The 18,569-nt window shown below is 40.9% G+C and overlaps 3 protein-coding genes across 21 annotated transcripts in view; 1 reads left to right on the top strand and 2 right to left on the bottom strand.

The window, feature by feature from the left end:
• The window catches only part of MAMLD1 (mastermind like domain containing 1), a 256,179-nt gene extending 252,780 nt beyond the window's left edge, over positions 1-3,399 (bottom strand). For 2 of the 16 annotated variants that reach the window (XM_086850511.1, XM_086850522.1), the window contains exons 1-2: positions 1,480-1,599; positions 313-419 (exon numbers count right to left, since the gene is read on the bottom strand). Coding sequence is in view for 4 of the 16 variants with exons in the window: in XM_086850499.1 (XP_086706625.1) it covers positions 3,088-3,380 (293 nt within the window). In the remaining 12 variants the exon portion in view is untranslated. Of the gene's footprint in view, positions 1-312; positions 420-1,479; positions 1,606-1,640; positions 2,036-3,087 lie in introns of those variants that run through there. The other 14 variants (XM_086850506.1, XM_086850502.1, XM_086850517.1 and 11 more) reach the window with 14 other exon arrangements.
• LOC111928498 (EOLA-like protein) lies at positions 2,051-11,854 on the top strand. Of its 3 annotated transcripts, none has more exons than XM_023925833.2 (3): positions 2,051-2,303; positions 3,411-3,628; positions 11,836-11,854. In XM_023925833.2, the coding sequence occupies exons 1-2, from the start codon at positions 2,051-2,053 to the stop codon at positions 3,626-3,628; spliced, it is 471 nt and encodes a 156-aa protein (XP_023781601.1). In that variant the 3' UTR covers positions 11,836-11,854. The 3 variants fall into 3 exon arrangements, with proteins under 3 accessions (XP_023781601.1, XP_023781600.1, XP_023781599.1); XM_023925832.2 differs by lacking the exon at positions 11,836-11,854 and adding an exon at positions 3,935-4,022; XM_023925831.2 differs by lacking the exon at positions 11,836-11,854 and having other exon boundaries at positions 3,411-5,354.
• On the bottom strand, positions 5,761-15,834 carry TMEM185A (transmembrane protein 185A). Of its 2 annotated transcripts, none has more exons than XM_023925830.2 (7): positions 15,439-15,834; positions 12,963-13,139; positions 11,977-12,184; positions 8,839-8,922; positions 7,799-7,975; positions 7,339-7,462; positions 5,761-6,834 (listed from the first exon to the last, which is right to left on the bottom strand). In XM_023925830.2, the coding sequence occupies exons 1-7, from the start codon at positions 15,474-15,476 to the stop codon at positions 6,590-6,592; spliced, it is 1,053 nt and encodes a 350-aa protein (XP_023781598.2). In that variant the 5' UTR covers positions 15,477-15,834; the 3' UTR covers positions 5,761-6,589. The 2 variants fall into 2 exon arrangements, with proteins under 2 accessions (XP_023781598.2, XP_023781596.1); XM_023925828.2 differs by having other exon boundaries at positions 14,262-15,636.
• Between the last annotated feature and the right edge of the window lie 2,735 nt (positions 15,835-18,569).

Below are 18,569 nucleotides of genomic sequence, written 5' to 3'. Positions count from 1 at the left end.
TGAACAAGATACTGGAAATAATAAGGGGAAAAACTGGATAATTAAGCAGAAATTTCAGAAAATGGTAGTAAGTAAAACTAGGTCTCAACAGTTAAATTCTATCAGCCATAGATACTTCAGAATACACAACATTAACTTAAACTATATTTAAAGCATATGCCAAAACTGGCTCTCACAAAAGTTATGTGAAGGACTTATTATCAGAAAAGAATCACTTAAGCCTGCAGTTACAGAATACTAAGGTTTTATCAATAAATATCCATTATTCACAAAGTCAGAGATCTGAACAAAAAATCCCATCGTTAATCATACCTTTTTGCTATATGAAGTTTTTCTGCCCTTCTGAGTATAGGATCTGCCCATCTCTCTTTCTCAGTGTAATCCCAGCAGATCACTTTACTCTTTCCACCTGTGAGTTCCTGGAATTGTTAAAGTAGCTTTGAGATTTCTCATGGTTAAGAGATGTGGTTCAACAGAGCAAAAGACAAAAAAAAGGTCATCATTACTTTTCCCCTTTGTAAATACTACCATTTTCTCTTTTCTTTTTCCTCTTGTCTGTCTCTCCTAACTCATTCCATTTGGTCAACATACTCTCCCCTCCCTTTCTCTCTCAGATGCTATGTGCATAGCAAAGCACCCCAAATACTTGTATTTACTGACCTCAGCTGAAAGATACGGCTTTACAGGAGAGATGAATCTTCTGTGATTTTTATTTGGACACAGATACATCTGTACTTTTTTTATCTTCTGTACCTGCAGAAATTCAGGCAGGACTCAACCCTTTAACTTGCTGCGTCAGTAGCCATTTTTAGTATCATGGCCTGCCCTAATAATGTCACTTTCATTTGTGTACCTTTGAAATTACAGTGTACAAACACGTGCTCACTGATAAAATATATATACGCTGCCCATTAAAACTGAACACATACAGCAGGACCATACATGCATTCTGAACCTCTCCTTTTCCAAATTATCTTTTCCTGTAAGGTCTCTGAATGTTCACAAGGCCCCCGCACATTGCTCCCTGTTGCCAGGGGTCATAGCGGGACTAGCACACACAAAACCTGTCGTCAAACAGTAAATACTTTATTCAAAACGCTTGTATTAGAAGGGCAAAGCCTTGATGCAAAACACGCAGTTGAACGCAACAGGCTACAGGTAAGATTGTCCTCATAGAGGAGGGGTGGATGAACCCACTTTAAGAAGTTTTGTCCCAAACAAGTGGCCAAAGAAGGCTAAGAGGTGAAAGACACTGAATTTTCTCCTATTAAATGTTTATTTATGACCAGAGGCGCGGAAGCCCTGCACCTCCCGGCTGCAAAGCCGGACAGGAACAGCCGAGCTGCTGTGGACAGGGTACTCCAGGAGTAGGAGGGCACCAAGCCCATTGCCCGAGCCTGGCAGTGCCGCAGCGAACACCCCTCGGGCAGGGCACAAACAGCTCCCTCCTCCCCTCAGCACCCACCGCCGGGGACCCACCACTCCGGATCGCCGAGGACCATGCCATAACCCCATCCCTCCTCCCGGGACAACCGAGAACTCTCAGGAGCGACGCGGCCACGCTCAATTCAGCGATGCCGGGCCCGCGCCCCGGCCCGCGAGGCCACCGCCTCCCGGCCCGCCCCGCTCCCGGCACCCACCGTCCGAGGGGGCCAGCAGAGCGGAGGGCGCAGAGCCGGCAGTGCAGGTAGGTGGCGGGCCCGGGGCCTCCATGGCCGCGCGGCGGATGAGCTCTGCCCGCGGGAGCCAGCGCAGGGGGGCCGCAGCGGGCTGGGTCGAGCTGGGCTGCGGAGGCCTGCGCCTGCGGCCGTAAGGCTGTGCCCGGCCCCGGAGGCGGCTGTTGGGGCGGCGCGGCCCGGCCGCGGCCCGAGCCTGGAGCACGACGCGGGCAGAGCGCTGCCTGCGGGGGCGGACCCACCTCCGGGGAGGCCGCGCAGCTCCGCTGCTCCGGAGCCGGGTGTTTGTCACGGACATCGGCCGCTTCTGGAGACTCATCCCCGGGAGTCTGTGTGTTTACAGGAAATAAACGACTTCTGATGCAAGAAGCACGATGAAATTCGGTTGCCTTTCCTTCCGACAGCCCTACGCAGGGTTGCTTCTAAACCGAGTCAAAACGGTAGAGACTCGCTGGCGTCCTTTGCTAGCAGGCTACAAGAACTGCACCATTGCTGTTCATATAGCTGTTAAGGACTGGGAAGACGAAACGTGGAGCGAAATTCTGCTGAATAGGTTCGGCATGACATCGAAACAACTGCAAGATTTGTTGGATGAAGGGGAAAAATTTGGCAGAGGAGTTATTGCAGGTAAGCATCCTTGGATTATATTTTCTAAGCAAACTTTCAGTTTCCCTAACAGTCACTTAAACACCTATCTACTGTATGTGTTTGCACTTATTATGACATTTCTTGAACACTTTGAAGGAGTGGAGCATGAGTTGTGGGGGGGGGTCTGTTTCAATTCCTGTATGGTTTAGCACAATACATGTCAATTCCACACTTCTTGCATTTTGAGTTTAGGAACTCTTGCTGAAACCATTTCACAGTACTCACGGTCAAGTGAATTCATGATATTGCAGCGCTTTGCATGTCATTTTAGATTATACATAAATAAATCCTATTTCAGTTTTACAAACTCCCTCTGTTGCTTTTGGTATTTGGGCAGTGAAAAAGTTTGTTTCTGTAACACACAGTGCAGAGGCAGCAGTGTTTCGCTGCATAATTTGTGCAGATATATAGCAGCTGTTGCACACTGTACACTTACAAAATTTTTATCCAGTGCTCATTTTGTACTATTTCATTGTAGGTACTTTTGTTACCATCTTTCATTGTAATTTGAATACTTTTAACTATTTCTGCACAACAAATTAATTCTACCACACATACTGAACGTTGTTGTGGTTCTACACTAAAACCTGAAAAACAGTAAAAAGCTGAAAACTGTAGGTTGAACACTGTATGTAGATTTGCAGCCTTAACATAAATTGCATGCTTAATTGCAGAGTCGGTAGGAATTTCAAAACAGTTTAATGATTTAAAAATGTTAATAGATTAGTGGCTTGAAAGGAGCAGAGAGAGTTTTATGCTTTACTGAATCTGGTCCAAGGCCAAATGGAGCTCAGGAGTTCTGGTAGCAGCTGTCTCCTTAGATGCAGGCTGCTTTTCAAGGAGTTGTGCATCACTGGGTTGTGGTGATTTTAACTGTGCCCTCCTCCTTTTCTTCACCCACCTGAGCTGAGTCTTCTCAGCAAGGACTTCTGCAGCAAACAGCAGGGGTGGGAGGTGTGCCTCCCTCTGACTGTGCTTTTCTGGTAACAAACTATAAAAACTATTCTCAGGGAGGTCTACTCTGGAAGACCTTTCTCTAGGAGAACAAACTGACATGTAATTTTGTATTTTAATTGTAAAATATAGGATTAATTGACGTTGGAGAGACATCACTATATCCAGAAAACCTGCCTCCTGAAGAGATTCTGGAGCTGGAAAACAAAGCTGTCCTCAGCAATCTAGAACAGAAATACTTGACTGTTGTTTCAAATCCCAGATGGCTCCTGGAACCAATTCCTGCCCGAGGGAGAACAGGGGTGTGGCAGGTGGAGATCCCTGAAGAACTGATCCCTTCAGAATTTTAGGTGTTACCCCTTACTATTATTTTTCCTGCCTAAATGTAGATTTTTATTTAAGTTGCTGACTTGTGAATTACATCAGTATCTTGTTTAGGATTCTATTCCAAAACTATTTCAAATGGTAAATATATTTGAAAAACTACTTTTTTGATGCAAAGCAAACAAGATGTATCTTTATGACTATTACAGGAAATTATTAATTTTTTCTACACTTTTCCTGTATGAACACTGACATTTTTAAAATGTATAGTTATGGATGGCATTCCAATTGAAATGTAAATGATTTTTTGACACCTGCATCTCTGATTATAGGAAAATGGTACTTAAAAGCAGGCTGCCACAATTAATAAGACATCTGTCCCAGACCATCCTTGTCCTGCCTTAAGGATAGATTATTTTCTTCACATTTCAGGTACACAAGATATACATATAATGGATATACCTCTGTGATCTGACAAACATTGTGCATAGGCCATTATGACAAGGTGCTTGTACAAAATTAAATTATTACATTTTTTCTCTTAAGGTGAAAAATACTAGTTGTCTTTGAAAACCTAATACTGAATTCAAGACAAGTGTGAAGAATTACAAATAATAGCTACTAAGTTTCAGGACTCTCAAGAGGTTTCCAAAACTTACAGCCTAGGTCATGTTTTGGCTTCATGACCTTGGACCTGGGCCAGGTAGGAGTGGTGTGGCTAAATAACAGGATGGGCTTGGCTGGGTGACCCAAAAAGTGAAACTGCTTTAATGGCAAAATAATAAACGGCAGAAGGCAAACACACAGTACACGGTCAACCCCAAAAGGTGAAAAAAGGGTGGGTACAACAGTATATATATGGAAGATCTGAGGGTGTATCTAAAGGCAGGGTTCCAATCACAGACTGAGATTACAAATACTAAAAATAATGTGGCAAATGATAACCAATCAGGGGAGAGAACTAAGAACATTCTGGAAGCATAACCATGAATGAACAGGCTTGCTAACATCCCCCAGTCTTAAGCTGATGCCCAACCAGTTCAATCTCCACAACCCTACATTAGGAGTAGTACAGTGAAAATCCTTTTGATTTTTTGGAGCAAGGCCACATCTAGGCATGGCTCTAAAAACAGAACAAGTGGCAGAGCCTTTGTATTTAGACAGTTTACTTAAACACTTAGGAAACCATTCTTTTGGACTACACCACTTCTACCAGAGCCAAAGAAATTATCTTGCACCCCCAGCACCAGGGCCCAGGGCTACTACCTGCAGATCCACTGTTTGAACCACGCATGGAACTGGGCAAAGACTGAGCTGCTCCCAGTACAGCTGGGAGAGGTGGGAAGAGACTGCAGGTAAGGGCTGGGTGAAGCAGAGCAGCTCCCTGGCCCCAGCCACACCCAGCTGTGCCTTGGCTGAAGGGAAGGCGCAGAGGATGGAACTCAAGTGTGTTTGTTTGAGTGGCAGCACATAATGCTGTACAGGAACCACTGCCCTGGCACTGTGCTGAGGAGGTGAGGCCTTCCCCATCGCAGAGCTGTGCAATGCGTTCTCCTTTGGATCTGATGTACGTGGACTGTTCTCCTTCTGGGAAGTGGTTTCTCATGCAAAGTCAGCATCTGGTTTTCTTCTCCATGGTAATGTGCCGGCAAACTGATGTCCAGTAACAATCCCACTGATGTTTAATTTTTTTAACCAGAATATAATAAAATATATATAAATAAAAATATAAAAAAATATATAGAAATAAAATTGCAACAAAATTTAAACTGTGGGATGGGATAGTGATGGGTTGGGTTTCGGGCAGTGGCTGATCCACAGGCAAGAAAGGGGAGCTCAGGAGCATCAGAAATGGAAGTGCTGCATCCAAGTTTTTCAGGCATACACCTTAAACACATGCAGAAATGTCCACATGCTCTCTGCTCTTACTGCCATGCTAAAACTAAAGAAACAGGACACATGGATATAAGCTGACTGTGGATTACCTAAACACAGAGAGCAGATGCAAGGGTTTGGGAATATGAGACATCTGTTTTTATAAACTACAGGACTACACATTTCATAGAGTCCATTTCTCCAAAGCACCTTTAAGTCCAAGGCACACTGTCAAAGCAGGTCTTTCTTCAAGCAGGAAAGTGCTATGCCAACACCAGCAAGATCCTATCTTGAAGAGTTTAATCATTTACACTGACCAACACAAAGATGGTAATGAAGACCAAGCTATATTTATACCAGCTAGCCAACAGCTGTGAAACCTACCACAAATGTTTCTGACACAGACTACACAATGCAAGGAGGAACAGCCAGTCCAATGGGAGAATGATACATGCTGCTTAAGAATCAAAACATGAAACTGGAAAAGCAACAAAAACAACATGTAACTCCCAAGCCAGCACAAAAGTTGAAATACTTAGATGAAAATTTACATAGATAACTCAAAAGCATCATGTAAGTCACCATACATTCTATTCCACTCCCCCCCAAAAAGCTTCCCAGTGTTGCCTCAGAAATGCAACACTCTTGTGCCTCTGTGTTTGAGACAATGATTGTGGCTGAACAGAGAAAGAAGAAAAGAGGTACTATGCTAAGGCATCCCAAAGCATTTAAAAGACATGAAAATCAAGTGTATATTTAGGACCTAAAAGACACCTGGAATAGCAGAGGCATTGCATACAGGGTTTTTAAAAAAATACTTTTAGATAATACTTATACTGTACACAACAGGACTTTTAAACAATATATTACACAGCTAAAAATGTTCATATAAATACTATACAGGCAAGCGTGCAACCAACCTGTTAGGAAGGTTCACAAATTAGACAACCACATATTTCTGGAAAAGCACTCAGATTATCTTCAAGATTTCTGATTTGTGTAATCCAAGCACTGATTCAGCAATACCTATTTTAAAGGAATTGGGACAAGGCATGAGATGAAATACATCTGTCTGCTGATGATCAGTTCAATTTTAATATGCTAGCGTCATCTTAATCTGGCATATCAATGTTTAATTTGGGAGGTGGAATCACATATTTTCCAGGACTCTGTGTAATGACCACTCCAGTCTTTTTTCGAAACATCGGTGCAATTTTCGGTGGTTCAGGCAGTGGCATTTCTTCTGTCTCCTCATTATCTTCGTGATGAAGATCGTAAGAGATATTTCCGTATTCTCGCAAGAATGGGAAAATTTCAAGAAGGAACTGGCAAAAGTCTTTGCGAATTCCAAACCACCCTAGAAGAAACCAAATGATTTTACATTATTAACAGAAGGAACACTTAAAATTAAGTAACTATTTATTTAAGGTCTTTTAATTGTTTGCATATAAGTAAGATTTATTAATGCTGCATACACATTATAATATTCCTTATGCCTATCATAATATTATAATTGAGGTTATAACACACAGACAGTCTGGACAAGCATTTGCACAGTTCCCTGTCTGCACATGTATGCCTGTGTGTATATCCATCTGCATAAATTACAGCTACACTACCCCAGCAAGAATCCATTTTGTTTCACACATTACACAGTGTTGGGTCATATCAGTACAGAGAAGGAACACAAAAGACTGCACTTCAATCAAAGTAAACAGTGCCACAGGGGAGGACACTGTAAGCACTGAAACCTTATTAAAACTGTCTGAAAACAGTTGTAACAGAAAGCCCTTTTGGAAAATACAAATCTTAATAAAATACAGTGATTTTTAATCTGTTTCCAAGATTCTGAAAAACTTACAGTGATTGCCTCCTTTTTGTCCAAATGTTGTTGCCATTAATGTTATCAGTGAAAGCCAGAGAGGAACAAATATGGGTATGAAAGAAAAAGAATTATGCCCATCCAGTCTGTGTACTAGCAAGATCTAAATGGCAAAAAAAAAAAAAATTACACAATGTCAGTTTAATTGCAATACTCACTTTCAAACTGCTTAAAGCATATGCTGATCTGAAATGGTTAACACATCTATGAGGAAAAAATGGCCTTCACAGAAGCATGTAGTTACAATTCCAACGTGATGCAGACTTTACTCAAGACACTTCAAAGGAATATAGAATTCTCATTTGTACTTCATATTTGCTGTTAATATTTTATTCCAAAACAAAGAGCAGCATTCTCTTTTCAGTAAGTTCAAAAATCATCATTCATTACTTACTGAAAAAAGAACAAGACACATTAAACTCATTATGACTTTTCCTACCTCAAATGTGAGCAGTGGAACTACAATTGTCATCCAGCTGACAGCCATGGTTATATGTGTCCTCCTCTGCTCAGCAATCACATCCATGGAGCGCAGGAACAGCACAGACCACACAATGTAATAGAGCACAACGAGGCACAGGAAGGACATCAAGATCCACAGTGGAACACAGACAACCTGAAAGAAAGATGCATTTGGGTGATTTTTTTTTTTCAGCTAAAGCGAGTCTACGTATTAAGGCTAAACAAGAAAATTAAGTCTTTTAATTAATATGATGTCTAACAGAAGGGCATCAAACTTACGTGTGTTCCGAGATGTATCAGTTCAGGAGTTCCTCAGCTTTCTACACCCCATCAAGTTGAAGCAATTTAAAATTAAGGCAACATAGTCCAAATTTTGCAAGACTTCTGTGATTTTGCATGAGCTCAAACTGTACTTGAAACTGAATTTTATCAAGTACTTCCTACACTGGATACCTGACTTTGAAGGGTTTCAATCCTCAAGATTAACAATAGAAAGGACAGATGTAACCATGCCAGATTGTCAGTTTTATGGTAGTTTACAAAAACCTAGACACAGAAACAGTGCTTTTGAATTCTAAAGGCACTTGGGACAGGACAACTAAGCAGTTTTGACAGTGACTACTTGCACAGTAAGTGGATTTATATTCATGGTAACACAACAAATAAAACTTATTTACTACACTGTATTTACCAACATATTCTTTAAGTCACCAATCATTTTCATTGTTTGTTTAGTGTTCCCATTGGGAACTTCTTGTGAGGATTTCTCTTTCAACTGCTGCTCAGAGACTAACTGCGGTTGATGGCACATTCCTCTCCCTCAGAGGACAACGTGCCTAAAGAACAGCCTCTGACCTCCCATGATCACTGAATGAAATGACAGACCTTCAGTGAAGGATTGCAAAGTGAGCAAAAATGGGATCATGAACTGATCATGTATTAACTGTTCCCTAGAATAAATGTCTTTATGAAATCCAGCATTTAAACAAAGATAAGAAGAAAACACTGGTTACGTACAAGCCATGGCCATCTGATGATCTCATCTAGTCTGAGTGCAATAAATATGAATTGTAGAATATTGACTGAACACAAGATTTCCAGCTAGAAAAAGGAAAAAAAAAGAACAGAACATTAGTTAACTCTTAGTATAATAAACATACTTCCAGGATAACCAATTAACCTGTCAAAGCACTTCTCTGACCCCATTTCTATCACTGAAATTTGAAAATTCATTTGCATTTACATTTTCTATTACTAAATATCCCTAAACTTCTGTGGGTGTGATCCCAACCAGGTAACGTAGAGTCAGCTGTTTTCAAGATCTTCCTGATATTTTAAAAAAAAAACCAAACAACAAAACAAAAACTCTTAGTGAGATTAGAGAAATAAGAAAAGCAAAACTAATCAGAATGAAGAAAACAAAGCATCAGAAAACAACTTTTTATACAAGAAATACTGCTAGAATTAAATTAAGTATTAAAAAGACCTTCAACTTAAAATTCGCAAAATGAATGTTTTGGACTATTTCATAGTTTCAGTAATGGGCAGAACTACCAACAGTCCAAATCAAAAGTCCAAGCTCTGTCTAGGGACAAAAAGAAATACATGGAATATTGGAATAAGATATCCAGATTCAATTCATTTACTGTACAATTGAGAGATATTTTAAATTACACTGAAAACACGGGTTTTGTGGCAATAGAGAAAAGGAATACTTCTCATTAAAATGTTACTGAAAGGTTTTCATGAGTCCTGACTGCCACTATGAGAAACAGCCCTTCATTATACTTTCTTTTTAAAAAGTCTGTGTCTAGCATGAACAAAGTAAGACGATGAAACACCATCACACTTGGCAAGATTCTATTTCCAAAGTTTATGGGCAGCACTGCAATGGGTAGGATTTTCAGAGACCACAGAATTATTATCTGAGAAGGCTAACTGAAGCTTTTGAATGCAAGCTAGAAACATTATTCATTTTAGTAAAAATATGCAGTTATGTTTTAAATGTAGTATTTCTCTGAAGGCAGACACTACATGCTACTTTTCACTAACACACGTAATTGCGTAGACTGTGATCTGGATAAATGCCTTTAAAAGTTACAGTACAGGGAATCAAAATTCCAACAGGCAGCAGACACTTGCCAGCTTCAAGGACCACGCCAGTCTCCACTGTTCAACTATAAAGTACTTTAAGAAGACTGAAAAAGTAGATTTAAAATAATTTTGTACCACTGCCTTTCTTAAAAGAATAAACCACCAACCCCCTCCCCCACCTCAAGTGTAAGACCAAGCAACCAGAAAGCTGCAAGAGCAAAGAGAGAGAAAAATATAAAAACCAGAGGATCAATTGCTGTAAATATTTAGAATCAAGTTAACACATGAGATCTATATGGCAAGTGCACACATATTTGCAGCAGCTCACAACTTAATGACTCAACATGCTTTAAATAAATAGTGCTTTACTGACTGAAATAGTGTAACACATAAAAGGAAGCTTTTTCTGAGCTCAACATGATACAAAGACAAAAACCACAGCATGAACTTATTGATCACCTAACCATATGCAGAACAGGAATGAGAAGATAATGTATTTCAGATTAAATACTTGTGAAAATAATAATAGATTAACAATTGCTTTGATTACTGAAGTCAAATATTAATGTCCTGGATTAAAGGCAGACCCCTCATGTTTCTAGCAAATGAAAGAGAAATAATGAAATCTTCACAGAGTAAAAAGAAGAGAAAGTAGAACAGCACTAAGTGAAGATGACTAAGAGTAAAACAAACAAAGAAAAACAAACACCCCACCAAAAAAAAAAAAAAAGCCAAAGAGTTGAGACAGCTGTTGCCTTTTATGGATTCCACCTTCTTCTGCCAGTACTTAGCAGCTGTGCAGTCATTTGTAAATCAACGGGCAATCAAGCATCATCCAGTAGATGGCAAGCACTTCCACAAAAATTTTACTTTTAGCAGTTTAAGTGGTAATATGTCGCTGTTGGACACGATGTATCAATGTGGGTTCACAGCAAACACACCACGAATTGCTAGCAAAAGGGGCCTTTATTCTCCGAATTTTTCAGTTTTTATAGGGTCTTATGCTACAGGGTTAACATGATGGGGTAGGGAAAATCACCTCTTGTCCCATAGGTGGGACAAGAGAAAAACATGTTATCTACAGTTATGCAGAACTGTTTTGAGAAAACAAGATGGTTTGCAAATGTTGTCCTTGGGTGCAAGATCTCCCAAGAAACTTTCCCTTGAGAACAGATCTGCCACTGACAGCCTGAAATTCCCTCAGGCTCAGTGAAAATCAGGTCCACAGTAATAAAACCCTGCAAAATAAAATTCTGTTGACAAATGTTTCAAAATGAACTTAGGATATCAGTTTACCAGCCATCATAACAATCACTTACTAAAAATGTTTCTCTCTAATGAAAAACTCATTTTATGCTAATGTTAAAGAAATAGCCCTTTGAAATGAAAATACCTGAAAAAGCCCAGCTTCATTTAAAAATCAGATTTTTAATTGTCATGGGGTAGTTTGAGGACATAGCATAACAAAAAAAACTTCTTAAAAAAATTCAACATGAATTCTAAATTTACTGCATAATGTCAGAATTGTGGGAGCACCTTGAGAATCCTTCCAAGGTTCTTCCAAAACTGAAGTTAGAGATAAGATAGAGGCAGAAAAGAAAACCTTAATGTTACTGCCTACCATTTACATTCCCAAATTAAAAATTAAACACACAGATTGTGACATTAAGACATTTTAACATGGGGCTCTGGAAATTCAATTCTGCCTAGACACAGTGCTTACAGTCAGTGAATTTTTTTTTATTGTTTCCATGCAAGTGTCTGGTGTTGATCTATACTACAGAGTTCCTGGCGAGTTATTTTAACATAAAATAATCAAAAAGCAGGTTCAAAATATGCTGCAATTTGGTAGTTGAAAACACTAGAAGATACTAGAAAAAGTTGTATTATTCCTGACCCTGATTTCACTCCTATTTGCAGGTGAGTGCATTTACAGAAAAGTGCAATTAATTGGACTGATGTAGTCTGTTGTATTCTGCTTGCCTGAGAGACAAACCATCACAGAACTGATCCCAAGTCCTGAACTGCCATGACTTTCATGCATCACAAATCAAACCTCACCTCCAGAGACCTGTCATGTCGGAATCCCCACACACAAGCTGCAACTGAGACTGGAGACACAAAGAACAGTGGCATGAAGACCAGAAGCCAGAAATGCGTTCCTCTTTCAATCCTGTCACACACTAGGACTTCAAACATCAGCAGTAGCAGGTGGATGCCAACTGCAATTAACATAGCTTTGAACTCGACACAGGTTTCTCCTTCTGCTCTGAAGAGAGGATAAGGAAGAATTTACTTGCCTGTAAGAAAGTACATTACTCTGCAAACATCCCAGGACATAAACCTGAGCATCAGATATTAACGCTTGTTTTTAATAAACATACACCTTATACCCATTAAACTCCTCTCCTGATGACCTAATAGGATTTCTTGCCCATAAAGCTGTATGTTGGAAGTATTTTCCTCGAAGGGTGCAGTGGGATTTTTACAATTTGAAAAAATTTTAAGGATTCCATTGCTGAGCAGATAAAACAGGGTTTCTAGTTGCTAGTGTATCAACAGTCAGCTATCACGCAGGCTGTTAGGAAATAAACTAAATTTAAAATGATCTATTTGATTTCTGCACCAGCATTCATTGAATCAACATCTTTCCCCAGAATCTATTTACCTAAGCCAGAGTATAGCAACAGATATTTTCTGTTCCTAAAAGTAAAATGCCTGTAAAATGACAGCACACAGATTCTCCCTACACCATTAGACCCAATACTAGAAGGGGTAAATAAGACCTGAACCATGCAAAATGTGGGTGTATCAGGAGATCTGTGCACCAAAATTTTTCATTTAATATTCATCACAGACAGAAAATACATTTATTGTACTTCATTTAAGGTATTTTTTCTTTTGCCCCGGGCTCTTTAAATTCACATTCAACTCAAATTACCAAAAAATTCAACACTGATGTACTTAAAGATGTGAAAGTTATTTTGTCCTAGACTGACAAGACACAACATTCCCTCTGTTTTGCCAAACAAACATCATCAACTTACCGATACTGTGGGTTTCGGGCCCATACTCCTGTTCCCACTGAGGCACCAACAATCACCATTAACTTCCACAGCCATATTGGAGCAAACACAGCCCAGTAACTCCACTGAATTTTGTCGTCCAGACGTAGAGAGAGCAACACAGAGAAGAGCAGCAGGCAGGCATAAATAAGGAATTTGCTATTGAACAAACAAACAGTCAGGTATCAAGGCAGGCAACTTCACATCTTCACATTAACATTGTAGAGGACAACAAATCAGTCATAGCTGAACTTTCACTGGGATACTTCCTAATAGAAAATGCTTCAAGCTTCTTGGCAAAGAATCAAATATTTCATCACAGATACAGCATGTCATCTCTTATACTTATAAAACCATTGCTTCAAGGAAACACATCAAAAGCATTTTTGCATAACAATCTCAGTGAATGGATTGAGATAAAGTTCCCTTCCACAAGGATCCAGTCAGGAGCTGTATTATTAGAGGCTCACAAATATGCCACCTAGACATGTTTTAAAAAATGTATTCTGTCATATAAATCAAATGAGATTGCTTTTGATATTCAAAATTGAGTTACATAATTGATGAAATTTTATCCACATCATTTTTAACTAAAGGTTAAAATTTATTACAAATTGTAATAAGGCAAATTTCAGAGAATTATTTCTCTGAAATATTTGCATTCAGTTAAAAAAACAATATTATAGTAAAGAAAAACTGAACAGGTTACACTTTTAGCAAAGTTACCTATTATACACTGTAGTTTCTCATTGCAATATTGAGGATGATGCTAAGAAATTTAAAATAGATACACTGATACAGTTTATAACACAGTCAATTTAAGAATGAATAAACATAATTGGAATACTCGAGCAGTGGTACAACAACTGCTTGTACCACCAAAAATCAGACACAATAATTACACAGTAGGCGACTTCCTCAAAGGACAGGAAAGGAAAAATCTCCCATCCATCCACGAAAATCTCATGGACTGCTTTATAAAACTCCTAATTAGGTTTCAACATTGTTTCAGTGAAGTAATTGTATGTCTTTTAAAACATGGATAGCCTGAGAAACAGAATAATGAAGCAACAGTCAGGAATACTACCATTCCTCCAACAGCACACTCTCACATCGAACAACAAAGCATTCATCAGATCAGGATCACTACATTTGATATCAAGCTGTTTTGTCTCTACTCAGAACAAGTGTCTCATCTGCACCTGAATGAAAACTAGATTTATTGTGTCAGCATCTCCCCACATGCTTGATAAAACTACTTCAGGATAGGATGATACAAACCTGTCACACTTCATAACAACAAAGAGATGTCTCAGCTCCTCAGCCAGTCGTCCTTTTTTTGACATTCAACATTTGTGTAATACATACTTTCTGTGGCTCCGCAATACAGCACTGAAAGACCACTGCTCCCTGGGTGCTCCAGGCGCATCAGAACACAAAGACACCAGCAAAAGTGCAATATTCAGCTTGCTCATTCATCACTCAGCACCCAAATAAGAGCAAGCATGGCTCTGCAGTAACAAAACTTCATAAGCTTCTAGGACTTCTGCTATTACTTTTCCATTACTCCTATCACACGTTATTCAATTGTTTATTTCAGCCTCTGTAACAATGCATTTCCCGGAGTTTTGCTTACCCTTTTGTTTGTGTAAACAACTGACTGAACACAGCCTGCTCTAACTGGCTTCGTGTAAGGCTCTTTCACGTGCAAGGCTTTTCCAGGACTCTCAGCATCTCAAGCCACCTTGCACAAATTACTTGCAGGCCCTTAGTCTGTGGTCGTAAAATACCTGGTAAAACCCCGTAAAATTTAACTCATTCTCTCAGTTTCTTTAAAAGTTTCATGTCCGTACTTGCTTGGAGAGCCAGCAGAAGCCCACGCTGCAGTGACCATCACACTGCTTATTTCAAATAAGCCCGAAGGAAGAGGTCGCCTTCCCCGGTGCTCCCGGGCAGCCCAGGGTTGCTCACACCTGCGGACACGGAGCCTCCGCCGCAGGGCCAGGGTCAGAGCCTGCGCAGGGGCGTGCGGAGCCTCCACACCGCAAAACACTGCGGTGAAACACTCGACCACCATAAAGAGCCTGGGAGTAATCTGAGAAAGTTACACAGTAACAAAGTAAATGACTGGAAGTGTGGCTGGAACGCAGATGTAGAGCGCTCGCCTTCCCAGCCCCTGACCGCGAACTAGCTGCGGGGAGCACGCATCGACACTCGGGGCGCTGAAAAGGTTGGATTCGATGATATCAGAGTTCTTTTCCAACCCATCTGATTCAGTGATTCAGGGCAGAAAACCGGTCAGGAACGGCGTGTTCCAAACGCCGCCCAAACTCGCGGTGCGGAAGGGCACCCGAGGCCGCGCTCCGCTCCAAAGCTGACGGGTCCCGCACCTAGCGCTGCTCCCGGCCGGGCTCCCGGGCTAACCCTGCCAGGCCGGCGCTGCCCGTGCCGCGCTCACCTGGGGTTGAAGTCCTGGAAGAAGCCGCGCAGGTTCATCGCGGCCCCTCTACCAGGCGCTCATGGCGCGGCCCCACCACCGCTCCAGGGCCTGGCCTGCCCGGGCCTTGCCGCCGCCCCACGCATGCGCGTGGGCCTCTGCCGGGAACCTGGCGGGCCTAGCACTGCCGGGCTTCACAAACGGGCGCTGCGCATGCGCAATAGGCAGGACGGGGCCCTGCCAGAAGAGGCGGGGCAAGCGGGAGGGGCGGAGTCAAGGGCGGGCGAGGACGGGCGGGGCACGGCGCGGTGGGGCGGGGCTAAGACCTGAGGGGCGAGGCGGTGCTGCCCCGGCACTTGGACATCTTGAAGAGTATCTCGCTCGTTTCTGGCCAGAAAGTGAGGAAGGCAGTTGTGTGGGTCCCGGTGGTACGTTGTCTCGTAGAAGTCCTGTACAGCTCTCTCAGAACCCCTCAGATACTAGAAGGTGCTCTAAGGTCTCCCTGGAGCTTCTCCTCTCCAGGCTAAGCAGAATTTGAATGGCAGTTTCAGAATCTCTGGGCAGCTCTGGGACATTTCAAAGTCTGGGACAGTTAAATCCCTGGGCATTTAGGGACAGCCCTACAGAAAGTTTGTCATAACCCAGTATTCACTGAGAAATGTTTGAAATACAAATTTGAAAAAGATCAAACTATGTATGTGCCTTCTTGGAGACAAAATACTGGGTGCCAAAAATCTTTAGCCAAGCTAGAGAAGGCATAAAAATAATCAAGGTGAATTTAAATGAAACAAATTGTGGTCAGAAAAGAGAGAACTGAGCTTTCTGTTATTTGGGGCTTTTTGCTTGTCCATTTGTTTAAGTGAAAGTAATTAGATGTTGTAACAAATCAAGATTTGTTACGAGATTTTTCATTTTTAAATAATGTCCATATGGCTGCCTGGGAGATAGATGCTAATCGTAACTCAAGTTGATGAGTTTGACTGTAACAAGACTCACGAAATTCTGTAGCAGATCAGGGTCATTTACATGATGACTCCGTGCCAGGGTAGATTATCTGGTGGCAGTGCTTTGAAGTGAAAATCACCAGGGCTCCTCCCTTAGGGGAGGAGCAATATTGCAAGTGAAATGCTAATAAAAACGAAATAAAAAAACAACCAACCAACCAAACAAAACCCCAAACAACAACAAAAACCCCCCCCCCACAAATCCACAACCATATCTTTAGCTTTTGTAGTGAGAGGAATGGGTTTGTCTTTACAAACAAGCTGTGCATCTGCTGATAAGATGAAACTATCACTGAGAGATAACAGAAACAATGGGATGGATTCCACTGAAAGATGAAAGAGACACTGGGGAAACACTATAAAATTCCACAAGGGTTAAGAATTAAGAGGGGGGTAATACATTAGGGCGGAATCTAATGTATAGGTATTAGGCATTCTAGGAAGCCTCTCAGGTACCTCAGCCTATGGGGAAAGAGAGAAAGGACAAGCGGCTGGGAAATTAGGATAAAAGGGGGGCTGAGCCCTCCAAAAATTTGAGACACCCCAGGGGAATGCCCCATGGCCTCTCTTTTTATTTGAATAAAGTCAAAGGACTCTGTCTCCTTTTTGGACATAAACCTCTGGTGTTTGCAGATTAATTTTCCTGACAGTAGAAAGACGAAATTAAGTAAATGGTCTAAATCTTCCACCACCTGCTATCAGGACTGGTAATTTGTACTAGGAATTTAGACTGTACATGCAGTGTGATTTGTTAAGTACCACAGCTGCTTGTAGCCCTTGACAGCACTCATTACTTACTACAGATCTACTCAAAGATGTGATTCATCTGGAGGTATTCACTGGCAGATTGTAGATACAACTGTATCTCCACTGGCAAGACCACAAACAGCTGACAAACATCCACACCAGGAGCTTTCTACACAATATATTCAACTGATAAAGAAAGGGCATGCCAGCACAAGGAATGGTAGTGGGGAGGGTGTGAGGAGAGTGGGGAGAAATCAGGATAAGAGAGAAGCAAGACATAATGGAAGAAATGGGATGGAAAGGATGAAGGCTAGACACTCTTCAGAGACTGATAAGATGGAAAGGGCCATGATAGGATGTGTGCCAGGGCAGTACAAAAGCCTGTAAGGAACCAAAGAATTAATAGCCTTAAACAACTGGAAACTAGACCCTTGATTTTCATTATGCTTTTGAAAAAGTTGAGCCTCATCAGTTTAGAAGAGTGAACAATTATGCATAATGTATTTGCCTAAAATAAAATACATCTACTGCAGTGCATAAAGAAGCTATTAGACATGACCTGTAAGCATAATCTGCAGACAGATGCAATCATAAAACAAAGTCAAAATATTAATAACAAGGAATTAGCTTGAGAACTTTTAATAATTCAGAAGGCTAATAAAGCAGCTTAGCATTTCCGAGAATATTCATGAAGTTCTGTTGAAGTAAATCAAGAAAGATTTGTTCTGCAGTTATAACGTTTGGCTGACTGCCCAGGCAGCAAAATAGTTTCTATGGGGCATGGAGAACTAGGAAAGCAAACCCTGGTTACAGAAATGAAAGCTCAGGGAACATACTTTTGTACTGGTACCTCAGGAAAGCTAGAGCTAATTTTTTCGGTTTGAAGTCAAATAATTGCAAATTTTAGGAGCTTAGTTTTTTTTTTTGTTTTTTTGGGGTTTTTTTGTGGTCCCAAATTTGCTGATTGCTATGGCTAGATACTACCTACACATCTACACGTGTGAGGGTGATGTTGGGGAGAGTTGGAGAGCAAAGAAAACCCAAGCTCTTGTCTAAACTTAAAGACTTAAAATATTTATCTTAAGTTTACATTTTATAGTAATTTAAGGGTAGGAGGAGTGATATAGGCAGCAGATAAAAGAAGCAGCAAGTCATCTGTTTTCTGTTAAGACTTTGTGTCTATGGCTGATCAGTGCTGGGAACTGAAGTACTTGAATGCTGGAAACTGAAGTGAATCTCCTGAGACAGTTTATGTTGGAGACCAAACACAAATTTTGGTTTCACTCAATTTATCTGTTTTCTGAAATTAGTTCAAGAAGAGATATATAGTGTCTCTTATAGTCACTGCCATTACTGCTTTCATAAGCCATCTACTTGTATTCTTATTCTGCTTAAAAAATA

The sequence above is a fragment of the Cyanistes caeruleus genome, chromosome 14, assembly GCF_971803275.1.
Source record: "Cyanistes caeruleus chromosome 14, bCyaCae1.hap1.1, whole genome shotgun sequence".
In the NCBI taxonomy this organism is placed as follows: domain Eukaryota; kingdom Metazoa; phylum Chordata; class Aves; order Passeriformes; family Paridae; genus Cyanistes; species Cyanistes caeruleus.
Note: the sequence above shows the minus strand (reverse complement) of the source record. Positions and strands in the feature narration are given on the sequence as shown.

Bases quoted from the DNA above. Each gene is read 5' to 3' on its own strand.
- LOC111928498 (XM_023925833.2), top strand. From the start codon at position 2,051: ATGAAATTCGGTTGCCTTTCCTTCCGACAGCCCTACGCAGGGTTGCTT. The intron at 2,304-3,410 runs GTAAGCATCCTT...TGTAAAATATAG, and splicing joins TGGCAGAGGAGTTATTGCAG to GATTAATTGACGTTGGAGAG.
- TMEM185A (XM_023925828.2), bottom strand. From the start codon at position 14,326: ATGTCAAAAAAAGGACGACTGGCTGAGGAGCTGAGACATCTCTTTGTT. The intron at 8,923-11,976 runs GTGAGGTTTGAT...TCCTTTTTCTAG, and splicing joins GACATGACAGGTCTCTGGAG to CTGGAAATCTTGTGTTCAGT. The intron at 7,463-7,798 runs GTAGGAAAAGTC...TTTGCCATTTAG, and splicing joins TTCCACTGCTCACATTTGAG to ATCTTGCTAGTACACAGACT.